The sequence below is a fragment of the Maylandia zebra genome, linkage group LG5 (assembly GCF_041146795.1).
Source record: "Maylandia zebra isolate NMK-2024a linkage group LG5, Mzebra_GT3a, whole genome shotgun sequence".
Lineage (NCBI taxonomy): Eukaryota > Metazoa > Chordata > Actinopteri > Cichliformes > Cichlidae > Maylandia > Maylandia zebra.
The window spans coordinates 34193676-34206930 of NC_135171.1; the positions used below are offsets into that span (position 1 = coordinate 34193676).

General features: G+C 39.4%; 1 protein-coding gene across 7 annotated transcripts in view; it reads right to left on the reverse strand.

Annotated features, from left to right (window-relative positions):
* anks1ab (ankyrin repeat and sterile alpha motif domain containing 1Ab) overlaps positions 1-4705 on the reverse strand; it is a 58320-nt gene extending 53615 nt beyond the window's left edge. For 2 of the 7 annotated variants that reach the window (XR_013098691.1, XR_013098690.1), the window contains exon 1: positions 3679-4246. Coding sequence is in view for 4 of the 7 variants with exons in the window: in XM_004547512.4 (XP_004547569.3) it covers positions 3679-3972 (294 nt within the window). In the remaining 3 variants the exon portion in view is untranslated. Of the gene's footprint in view, positions 1-3678; positions 4248-4615 lie in introns of those variants that run through there. The other 5 variants (XM_004547512.4, XM_076884260.1, XM_004547516.4 and 2 more) reach the window with 5 other exon arrangements.
* Between the last annotated feature and the right edge of the window lie 8550 nt (positions 4706-13255).

Consider the following 13255-nt stretch of genomic DNA (forward strand, 5'->3'; position numbering starts at 1 on the left):
AAATGTATCAGGTTTCTTTTTTTAATGAGATCATCTGAATGCCAGTATGTGTACACAGTTTGGCTTTCTTTGTGTGCATGTACTGCCACAAAAGTGATTTTATTTATATGACCTGAAGCCCAGTCCCCCTCTAGGCCTGGTACGTTGCATTGATGTTTTCATGTTTAATGTGGTGGTTGATTGCATTATGACATACATTGGCTCAATAATTGGATCAGCAGACTTTCAGAAAGATCCATAAGGCAATTTCATAGGGTCATTGGTTTTGTACATTTACTATAAAAGATCTTTGCCTAGCAACTGCAAATTTGGTAAACACAAGAATCATATCACGCATCAACAGGAATAACAAGACAAATTCAGCTCACAGGCCATTTGAGTAGAAAGAGCAAGCACAGAGGGAGAGTGATATGACAGAAACCGTTTGTAGGCCTAAAGAATAAGGCAGCAAGGATTAAATTTGCAAAAGAACATGCACAGTAAGGCTTTTTAAAACTTGTGTTATTTTTGGATGGTTTTAAATTCAACCTACAAGGATCTAATGCTAGAAAGCTGGTATGGAGAAAGCCAGGGGGGGAATCTTCAGTCAGGCCACCTTGCTTTGGCACATTATGACAAAGCAAGGTGGTGGATGCATGCAGGTTTGAGGCAGTGTTCAGGTGAACTTGTATCTATTCACTGAAGGAATCATGAACTCTGAAAGCTTTCCTGACTGAAACATGATGGAAAAACTTCACCATAGCTATTAACAGAAAGCTGTCAAGCTGATCTACAAGTAAAAACACAGAAAGCAAAGACTAAAATATTATGACTTTGATGCTAACAGAGAGCATCCAAGTACTTTTTTGTCCTTATTTGAACTTAAGCATAACAAACATTTTGTGCTTAATGTAATGCCTTTGATAGCTGTTTTTTATTTGCTAATGCAATAAAAATGTGGTGTAAGTCTCCCTAAGTGTTGGTGCTATTGTATATATACACATAGTGTATATAAACACATGTATGCACAAACTGATTTAACTTTTGCCCTGAGCCTCACCCACACCCATATCCCCAACCCAAACAAATCCCTTGACATGTGGAAGAGAAACAGACACTCCAGGACAGCTGCAAAACAGGATGCCCTTGAGAACAGGACACCCCACCCAACATAGCCTGGGTAAACAGGCCTGTCAGAGAACAGGGGTGGAGTGGAGAACAGGCACAGGGCATGCAGGGCTGACAAAGAGAGAGATCCAAGTTCAAGATGTCTCGGACCCCTAAACTGCTTCATTGCAGCCCTTGTTGTAACATATGGTACAAACCATACGTTTTTAATGTGAACATATTTTTTTAAAATGCTTTCATTAAAACATGAGGCAAGATTAGTTTAAGATAAATCTTTTAAAATTGAATCAAGTCCAAACAGGCTCGAAACTGAGTCAAGAAAAGGACAAACAAGTCAGCTGTCTTACTGATGGTCACAGTGAGACAGATTTAGGCAACGTTTACTGTAACAACTCACTCTGAGCATTCTTTAAGAAAAGCTTAAAGTGCTGTAAATTAATTACAAATATAGAAGAAAAAATGAAAAGAAAACTGATTTCCCCAACAGGCATATGGCACTTTCCAGTGCAGTCAGTATACATACACTTAAAATAACAGTAAAGGCTTTTAAACTTTTAGGAAGCAGTCGTGATTTCTGGAGCCTGTAGGGCCATCATTGACATCAAGGGAAGGCATTTTGTGTTTAATTGTCATTTAAAAGTCATACATACAAACATAAGTCTTCTTTGAATTTGCAATCTTAAATAATTAGATATATAAAATTATGAAATCAGTGAAATCTAAAAGAAACTAAAAAGTGCTGTCCTTCTGGTGCACGTTACAAATTCTAAAATCTTAAAAATGAATTTTACTTTGTTTTGTGTTAGATTTACTTACAACTGATAATATATGGAAAACAAGAATCACAGGCATTGGTTTACAATCACAGAGAGCAGAATGTGAGGAAAACTTTCTTTTTGGATAACTGTAACCTGACAGCAGTGTCTTCAGATGCTGGACTTTGGAATAGTCCCAGCCTAACCAAAAATAATGGATGACAGACTGAATATAAAAGATGGATGTAGTGAGCACAATGTGACCCAATGTTAAGTGAAGTCCTGTTGTGAAACATTAGCTGATCTATGGGCTTTAAACTGGATGTAACAAGCGAGATCTAACAGTTACAGCATACTATATCCTGCTTTACCTTCTTTTTGGACCCACAAGTTACAACTTGAGCATGATGATGTATTCAATAACACTTGAAGCTAGCAAATGAGTAAATAAAAATAAAATTGAGTAAAAGAGCAGAAGCAGTGTTTCCTCAAAGACATGTGTATAATGTGACCTTGTTTTGCAACCATTCTTCCCTGCTGGACATTAAGGAATGCACATTTGCATTACAGTGACTTTTTAGATCCATCTTTTATATAAAGTCTTAGTGGATGTAATGAAAGAGTATCCACAAAATAAAGGGTTTCGTATTGCTCATTTGGCTGCCCAATTGTAGTTTCTCTTCTGTTTTGCATAAAAAAGATTGATTTTTAAGAAACGAATCGGTCAAGTTGTAATTATCAGTGGAGCCAATAGCTTTTGCTTAAGCACTGATAGCAAAAAATTCATGCAAGCAGGAAGAACTGAGTGCCCCAAATAAATTGCAGACAACTAAAGCCTTTTCTTAAGAGCCATTTCAGTTCGACTTAAACCATTTGCTAGCCAAGATATCAGCTGGGTTTGATGACATATGGCACTATGCCAAAACTTAATCTGATAATCTGATTAAAATCCTTCACGTTATTATTGTGATGGGGAATAATCACCAGGCATGAAGCGTCAGATATGTTCTACTTTGCTGTGGACATTTTAAAAAATTGTACTGCTCTGCCTCTAAGCTGTATAATTTAATAATATATTATCAGTCGTCAGCCATTGTCTTCGTTGTCTCCAACCATTTAAGTTCTGCTAAGAAATGATTATTCATTCCGTGGTTTTTGCAGTGCTTTAGGGTGTACTGCATTGATGCTCCAAAGTGCTCAGAAATCACAAGTTAAGGCTTTTGGGGATAATGGGGGGGTGGAGGACCATTCACATTGGGCTGAAAGTAGATGGCGCAAGACGTAGAAAAGGAGCCAGAAGAGAGCCGGATACAGTGGAAGCGTGGGTCGGCCCTTGAGACATGTACTGAGTGGATATGGAATGACAGCACAAGCCCAATTAGTCTTGGATGCCAGGGCTGCTACAGGGAGGTCGGTGCAAGTGATCAAGCCATTCATGCATTCAAGCACTCGCCCGCAGGCATTCTCCGCCAACAGCCTGGGTAAAGTTACTCTATCACTGCTTCTGCTGGACTCCTGATCGCTCTCATTGCGCTGCCTCCGCTCTCCCCCTCTCCCTTCCTTCCTTCCTTCCTCTAGCATGAAATGCACTGCCTCGCCCGTTCTCATTTGTCTTTTTTCACACTAATCCAGAGTTACTTCTCTTATTGGTTTTCTGTTTTCCCCCTCACACATTCACACTTGCTAACACACTCTCTCTTAAAGACATTAACACGCTCCATTCGAAAGCCTGTCCATGCCTGAATAGTGACAGTACCACTCCCTCTGTCCTCTACACCCTCCCACTTTTTCCCCATCCCTAGAACTTGAGTATTACCTCATCCCACTCAGAGGCAAAGGAAGGCATGCGCTCCATGGATGGCTGCCCAGAGCTGCAGTTAGACACAGACCCACTTCGGCCAACCAGACCTCCATCCTCCTCTCCAAGTGGCGATGCCAACAAATCAGAGTCTGACTTGGACAAACTTCGAATCAGCCCCGCGTCTGCAGGTCTGACTTTGGCTGCTCCTGCTGATGCAGACTCAGCCGAAACCTCACTCAGCTCCTTTATGTCAGCCTCTGGATTCTGGATTACGTTGGTGGGGTTTACATCCGGTGTGCACTCTGCCATTGCTTCTGGAGCTGCCAAGTGCAGCTCAGTGCCTTCACTGTTTTTCTGCCGTACTCTAACTTGTTCAGTCAGTCCAGAGAGTGATCCAAAGTCTTTGTGGAGTTTTTAAGCTTGTAGTTGTGGAAAGCCAACAGATGTACTGGAAGATGCAGATTAATAAAATATAGATGTTGAAGGATCAGTTAATCTTTCTGCGCAGCAGCTTATTCAAAGTCATTCAAAGTTCTCCTGTTTTGAGGTAAAGACGGCACAAATGAGAGACTTGTTGTGCACGGAAACAATAATCAAGGTCCACCCACTAGTTGTATCCTGTAGCCCTCCCCTTACTAACTGGCTGCTCACTTTGATACTCCTACACTTGCTTTTATCCACACATGCAGCCTTTTTAAAAAATAAATAATTCAGTTTTTATCATCAGTTCAAGTCATTTATTTAGTTATGCAAAGCCTAAAAGTGAATACTCCCAAAGAAATCTGGAAGGGTAACTCAGGTTTAGATAGAGCAAGAAGCACATGTGTTTATACTGTAAATATAAAACATAATGTGTCTACCTTAAAATATAATCTTCTCCCAAATATTTAAGAAACTTAGACTCACCAGAACCAAAGAAGCCAGAATCAAAGTTTTAACTACTGCATCTTACCTGCTGGCTTTTTCTGGTCCTACCAGTTCTTTCCCTTCCCTGTGATTGTGTCCGTCCTGCTCTGCTCCAAAATCTCAAGGAGGACTGCTTCTATCCTGTAGTGAGGATCAGACGACGGGAGGATCCCGAAGCCTGGCCTTATTCAGACTGACAGCTGGGGTAATCAGGTTACTGACGCACTGGGTGGCTGCTCCATTAGAAAAGGAGGGAGAGTCGGGATTCCTGCGTTGTCGTTCATGTGTGTCTACCAGTGTGGGTGCATGGAAGAGATTGAGGTTATTGAGTTACTTAGCTTTGTTACTGTAGAGCAGAAAGAGTCTAAAAAGTATTTCAAACCTTTACTGAACCTGTATGGAATACCAATGAGATTTCTAGCGTTGTACCTTTGTGCAGTATACCTATTTATACACAGCGTATTCCTATCTAAAACTCTTTTCTTGGCCTAACTCTTTTCTGATGTTGTGACCTAAAATCTTGGCAAAAAAGTAAGGATGCTCCTCCCGGAGCTTCTCCCATTTTCTTACCTCTGCAAATTCTCCCTGACCTGAAGCTTTATCGCTAACACGCTTACATATTCATATATTATAATCACAAATCCATTTGAGGCCCAAATATTCACAGTTCAGTGAAACTGATTTTGGTGCCATTTTCATTGTTACTATCATTTATGATTATATTTTTAATCTAATCTTCTTTGCAAGAGCACTCACTAAGTTGTAGGCAGCAGCTCAATCAGGATTATGTGCAATACACATCCAGTGTGCACACAGGTATTCACATTAAACACGTATGCAAATGGATTTGAAACATCAACTAAGCATAAAACAGGGGTAATAAGGGTCATGCATACAGCTGCAGACAGATGTGACTGCTTCTTCTAGTCATTTGGTGAGACCAACTCACTAAGATTGAACAGATTTTTGCTACTGATCCCAAGCAGCATCTTTAAAAGTCCCCTTCGTTTTTGTAATTCATCCATAAGACCAAAAACATATTTTTTGTATACTTTTTTGAAGGATATAACTCTGTAGGCTCTGCAAAACCAAATGTTCTTGTTCATGAGTTTACAAGAGGACAAAACAGTTCATCCACTTCAAGCATACAATGTGCAACAGCAAGAGTTTTGAGTTTTGTGATGAATCCATCAAGCTTGTGTAAACACCGCGAGGATGCCTGCAGACGAATAACGTCAACATAATCCAGCACAGACATAAAAGCCCTGGGAACAACTCTTTTTTTGGCCTCAGAGGAAAGCAGGACTAGGAATTTAAAATAAATACCAAATTTCATTTGATATTTTGCTAACTGGTAAATGTGAGTCTTTGAAGAGAGAGAGGTAGAGGCATAGTGAGATAGTAACACAATTTTAGAACCATGTAAAGTAATGATTAAAAAAAAAAGCTGAGTGGATTTCATTTTACATGTGAGGAGAGTTTAAGATGACACTAGACAGTGTTTCTGCTAGAAAATATCACTCTTCAGACAGGGTAGAGATGAGCGTCAGGGATGATTTGTGACAGAAAGAGAACAGCAAGAGTGAAAGGGAATATTTACAAGATGGTAGTGAGACCTACCACGCTGTATGGTTTGTTGACGGCGGCACTGACAAAAAAAAGACAGGAGAAGATTAGACATGCGTAGATCAGAGAGGGAGCTCAGGTTGAGCCCTTTGGACTTGGTGACTTAAAGAGGCAGGGTTGAGATGGTTCGAACCAGTAGTTGATGCTCTGGACAACAGGTGGTGAATATGAAGCTCAGAAATAAAAGATGGAGAAGGCTCATGGATCTAGTGCAGAATCAAAAGTGAGCCTTTATTTTGGCTGGTGAAAAGTTCATAAACAAAGTCTATCAGAAAACTAAACAAACTCCCAAACTGTCTGGAAACAGAGAGAGGAGGTTAACAGATGCTGCGACAAAAGACAAAGGAAGAGCTTGAGTACACACAAGAAAAAAACTGGGTGGACAAAGCTTTTCAGTCTGTGGCTCCAAGCCTCGGGAACGGTTTACCACTCCAGCTTCGTTTAGCTGACTCTGTGGAGTCTTTGAAAAACTTATTTAAATTCATTTATTTATTTGTCTTCTGGTTTAAAGGCTCTCCGTTGATATTAGTTGTGTTTTAATTGTCTCACTTTGTGACCTTTGTGTCTGTGAAGAGCACTATTTAAATAAACTTACCTACATACAAAGTCGTTATGGGGAAGTGGACACAGGAGGGTCAAGAGTCACAGTAATCAAATACAATTACACAGGAGAGGAAGTGAATTAAACTCAAGACACTAGAAATGAGAAACTATAAAAATAAAACAGGAAGTGAGGACCATAACTAAATGGAGAATGCAGGAACAATGAATAAGATAGGAAACAGAGAAAGTAAATGGAACTAAACACTGTGGCGATTTTTAATATGATCGCCCCTCACCATGTCAGAAAGTTAGAAAATTTTTAGCTTTACATAATTTATCGATTATATGTATGAGTTTTTGTTAAGTACAAAGGTTTTAAACACTGAAATAGGAAATCTTGATGATATGGCAGGAATGTAGACAAGATCTCACACCCCCTGTGCTATTTATGACTCTTCTCAAAGGGCGCTGACGCTGACAAAAGATTCTCTTGTGAGACATCCTTAGTATTCACAGGCAGCCATAGCAGTGCACAGCTCGCCTCTGTGCCCTGTGCCCTCAATCAGCCAAGTTCCTTGCATGCTCACCTCTTCCCCATGGGCAGTGCTGGTATGAGCATGACAGAAAAGATAACATCCTTCGTTCTCCGAGGAGGGTTCATACAGCCACACGCTGCTTAGGCTCGCAATAACAAAACCCTTTCCTAATGACGCACGCTGGATTGAACGTCTAATGATGAAACAGTTTAAGTTATACACGTATTCAGTGCCATTTTAAACAATAAAAGCTCTGGAAAAAAAAACGTTACGAGATAATGATGTCTTCACGCCATATTAGAGAGACAAAAATAAAACATGCATCCCCTCCTTCAGCTGGCTGGATGCTGAGCCTTAGGGTAAAGACAGTGGTGACTCATGAACACTCTTCTAACAAAGACATGCACACTGTGCAAGTCACAGAGAGGCAGTGTATACAGTAAACGCACATGCTGAAGTGCAGTGTTTTCAAGTGCACGGGGTTTGTGCCTGTGAATGTGGATTTTGTGCTTCTAAATTGTTTGCACACCGTGACACATGAATGCCTCTTTAGGATTCCTCTGATTCTTCTTGTTCTATCTGCACCTGCTGTATGTGTATCCAGGTCTACAACTGACATTTTTAATAACATTTCAATACTTCTAATACCATTTTCTCATCACTCCCGCATGTAAATCATTATCCTTCTCTGCAATTTGGTGCCCTGCAGTTCCCACCTAATCAGTCGGCATTACAGGCACAGAGAATGAGGCCACTGGGTAAAGATCTAATAAAGTTAATCAACCGAGGACGCTATTACCTTCAGATAAGTTCCAAAACAAGTGCTGCAAATCAGCGTCTGATGAAAATCGTAAAAAGTGAAATACAGCTCCCTGCATGCCTGTGAATGCGTAGATCCAAATGGCATTTTTTCACTTGTTTGCCTTGGAGAGATTTAGAGTACATTAACCCGAGAGTCATGGACCCAAATGCTTTGATGCTAACCTCTGAGGTCCTCTGCTCCCAAAGGCAGCAGGGATGCCATTCATCCATGCTATCATTTTCACATACCCCAAAAGTGGGAATTATTACTATTTATCATTGGTGTAGCAGAGCAGTCCAAGGATTGATATCATACTCAATCCAGTTGTGCTTAGCAGACTAGAAAAAAGGTCATTTAGAGGGCAACAACGCAGCAGATACACATTCTGAAATAACCCCGAAACACGTTCGGGACCTCAGCAGCAAAAGTCATGCGTTTGCCATCATTTTGGAGCTACTGAGAACAAGTGTTTCTCTCTGAATCAACACTCGGCAACACTACAAATGTTCCTTCATTGTACACTTCAAAGTCAAGGGATGAAATGAATCACTTCAAATAGAGGCAACAGCAAAACTACCTGCTGTTAGCTCAGAGTAGCTAAAGATGAGGCTCCTGTGAAAGCTTTCCAGCAGACACGAACAGCACTGACCTCTCAGCAGGGAAATGGGAGGGCAAGTGTGCACGGCTGAGTGAAGACGTAGTGCTGGATATCCGTCAGCGTTAGAGGAGGACGGCATGAGAAAGAGAGACTAGAGGGTAGAGATACGATCTTTTCTCAGAGTTTAGTGGGGTTTTGTCAGTAATCTCACTTTGCTGTTTTGTGAATTTTATCAGACTCTCTTTTACCAGTAAGATCTGAAATATTTGAAGGATATGGGAAATTAGGTTTCCTAAACTGAAGGAGGCAACAGTTGGCTACCTGCTAGTGTGTTTCTAATTAAACAGCTTGGAAATGGTGATAGCCAAAGAGTTTAGTGGTTAACAGTTTTCACCTATTTTGTAAAGTGTGGTAAAAGAGTGGATCACCACTCCAAAAAAAGTCCATTTTTTTTACCGAACATGTGCAGCTATTAATTTATTACTGTACCTCTGCCAAGGGGGTAGCATTTGCATGCATATATACATGTCATTCTTTCTGTCTGTAAACACAATAGCTCAAAAAGTTTTAAATGGAATCTGATAACACTTTGCAGAGGTGTAGACTTGACTCATGTCAACAATCCTTTTAAACTTGGCTTACGTCCTTCAAGGTCTTCAGAGTCAGCTTAACGATTTATTCATCGAAAACTGACAAAAAGCCTTATAACTTAGAACCTATGATTTTTACAAGTGTGCTATTGTCAACGAATAATATGTACCTTATAAAGCGACCTCTGACCTCTCCTTCAAGGTCAATAGACCAATCATAAGTAAGATGTTTCTTACATCCAATGTTTGTATTGACAACATATAGCCATATAGGGAATGATATATGGGGGTTCTAAGTATCCCGTCAGAGTTTGTATCCAAATATCATGTCACATTTGACCTCTGACCTCATTTTTTCATTTTACATCTGCCTTTCTTTCATGTTGGCCCCCAAATATGTTATTTTTACTGCACTACAAACCTCTTAAATTATGCTTAAAAATAATAAAGAACACAAAATGAATATACAAAAAACAATACGATTCCCTTAAAAGTAAATACTGCCCAGAGAGTGAGCTGCCCCAGTGGAGGTTTGCAGTCTTGGAGTGCTTCTTGTTTAGACTATTTTTGACGTAGGTTTCCCGTTTTTGGAGATATCGCCCTTCTGTTGAATGTGTGTTTTGGTTTTCACATGGAAAAGGATCCTTTTATATCTGAGATGTAAATTTCATCATTGGACAGCAAGTGCTAGGATCTGTGTGTAGATGTCTGCGTGCCTGCTGTTTTTTGTGACACATTGTGATACTACACTTTACTGATTGAACATGTGCCCTTCAGTCAGATTTTAAAGAAGCATTACAGGAATGATGACTCTGTGCGCTGCAGTCCGTATCTGCAACTGAGTATAATCCCAAAGTCCAGTTTGTTTGACAAGTATGGCTGCTGCATGCCACGTCCAGGCGTGGTTAAGTGTACAGCACCCTGAGTTGCTTAAATAAGTTTTTCCACGCATGGTATGTGTACAGCCAGACCACACCCAAGAAATGAACTCCAGTGATTCCTGAACTACAGCTGCCTCTTCTAAGATGGAACTAGATGGCAGACCTTGTGGTCTTCAAAACACCATAAAAATGCAATTGAAAAACTCAGCAGGCATGTCTCTTTCCAGAAATCATGACATGTTTCCAAAGACCTTATTGTGAGCATTTTTATGCTTTATTTTTATTTTATGCTTTATTATTTTGTTTTTGCTGTCTACAGGGGCTTTAATCTGCAGAATGAGTGAAGTTGTTGGCAGGTGTAGTAAAAGAGAAAATACTTGAATACATGAAACAACTCACAGCATGTTCATGATTTATGGAAAGAGACTTTTCACTTATTTATTATTTTCACTTATTTATTTATTTTTTGGCACTTTGGGCACCACAAAGCAAGTACCATTTAGGGTGCATTATATTAAAGAGAAATCAAATATTTCTTAAGAACGTATATCCAAATTTAGGCAATTCTAATGTATAAATTAAACTTAATAAGCAACACATCCTCAGAAATACCATTTGCAGAACTACTTTTTTGCATCCTTAATACCAAGGGTAAATAATGCATAAGTAATGTATAATTATAGACCTGGATATATTCATTTCTGTAGGAGGGATGAGTAAATCTTTTATAAGAGTTAACAATGATACCTCAACCCTATGCTGTGTTGTTTTGTTTTCCAGTATACTCCATGCAAGTTTTTACTCTTACTGATCTTACTGGTCTCGCTGTAGATATTTTACAATTATTAATTACCTTTAATGGTAGTTAATATCTTGCTCAGTGTCAAATTTCTTTCCATTCATGAAAATATTCCTATTTTCCCTCCTCTGACTGATTACAATCATTAAACATCTGATGTGTCAAGGTTGAAATGAGAGTTCTTTGTGTGTGTTTTACAGTTGAAATGTAAGTAGAATTTATTTGATTATTCTTGACTTTACCAGAAGTACATCACAAAATAAACGAGCCTTTCATCTGCTCGTGGGCTCCTGCTCTTTAATCCATGGTAAGTTTTTTACACATTTCTAATTAGATGGACATTTATGTACTTGGGGTTTGGGTAAGTTTCATAATATTATACTTGGACTCCACTAGAGGATATTGTACGCAATGCATGGTGGCATTGATATGCAGTAACTTATACATGAATACTATGCTGAAATCACGTACTTGATTTGCCATTTTAAATATATGGCTTCAGTAAACTAATCAAAAATATGGGGGTGTTAGTCTGATTAGGTTAAGATTAACAACCAAACTGGATGAAATGGTTATTTGCAGTATACTGTATGTCAGTATATACAGTATGCTGTGTTTGTGTGTTCATAAGGAAATAGTCTCGTTGCAGAACAATTTTAAATGAATTATATTACTTAAGATATTAAAACTGTATTCTATATCACAGGACAAATAAGGATAATTCATTTGAGGGATTCTTGAGAATTCATATTTAGATAAGCTTTGTCTTGCCTTCAGATGTTTGTTGAAATATCTGTATTTCTTCTTTTAATAGTAGATTTATGTTTTTATCAGACAGATTGATAGGCAGCAGATGCCTTTGAACAAGTTGTTGTGATGGTGAGAAACAGTGAGAGCTGTATCCTCAGCAGACATTTAAGGATTGATTCCAAGAAATGTACCAGCGAAATCTGCTTATATGATCAATGCCATTACAGGTTTCATATGCCATCATTGTCAAAAGGATATAAAATACTTTTTCGGTGTGGTGTGATAAGGGATTGCTCATTCTTTGCTTTCACACTGCGAGGAGTCGTGTGAAACAGTAAATGCTGCCAGCCACAAAAGGACAAAGATAAAATTAACAGATAAACATAACAGGCCGGAAAGATCAGAATCAAAACACAACCTGAATTCTAACTGTATCTCTGTCATTTGCATGCAAGAACAGAAACAGTAGTATGTTGGCGTATGTGTCGGGTGGGTGGGTGTTTACCTGCAGTGTCGTCATGCATGAATGCACGCATTTTATGGCCGCACGTGTACGTATGTATGCATGCAGGGTAAATGTTTGTGTTGGAGAGCCAGAGGCATGCAGAGCTTCCTGTGTTAGGTTAATGCTCCCTGTGCCGCTCTCAGTGAAAACAATGGGCACAGCTCCATGTTTCTGAATTTCCCATCAGGGGGACGATGATGACAATCACCACTGACAGATTCACACATTCACTGTTTTTACTGCGGCTGGCTCAGAATATCACGGTTAAAGAGAAGAAAAAGGAACACCACAGATTTTCCAATTGTATTTAAGTGCTAACAATTTTCTGCTTCTTACTGGAGGTACATGGTGAGGCATTGAATGGGGAACACATTTATATTCAGAGGAAAGATGGGACAAAGGGAGAAGACGCAATCTCATCCTCACCCTACACAGGTAGAGTGAGGATGAGAGGGCAGAGTAATTAATCCACAGATAACGCTGACGGTTCACAGCCAGGTCACTTTCAGTGTAACATCACCATAATAGCTGCCCTTGACAAGCTCCATATTCACTGAGCACCGGAAATGTATGTCTAAATGATAGTAATGATATTGGCAGTCATGAATCAATGAGACATGCTCAATATATTCAGCAAGAGAGTCGAGAAATTTATTCTCAGCGATGTGATAGTGTCAGACAATGCACTTCCATTATGAACCGGCTCACACAGCACTTTAAGATAGATTAAGAACACAAGTTGAGAATAAAGACATTAATCACTGTTGATAGCTGAAGAAAAAAATCCATTTATAAAAGAAAGGTTTGCACATGTTTAAGGTACAAAATACTACAGGAGCTGCTTTCTATCGTCAGCTCTTTGTTGGACAAACTCTGGTCCAAAACCCTGGCTAAATCTGCCTTCATCTTTAGATACGCAACACTAACTCCAGTGCTTTTAGCCTTTTCAAACTTTCTCAACAACAAAGAGAGCAAGAATCCTCTCCTTCTACAAAAATAGACTCTGCCCTTGACTCTATATTGAGCACATTTTTAGAAACAACTTTACTTGTTGCT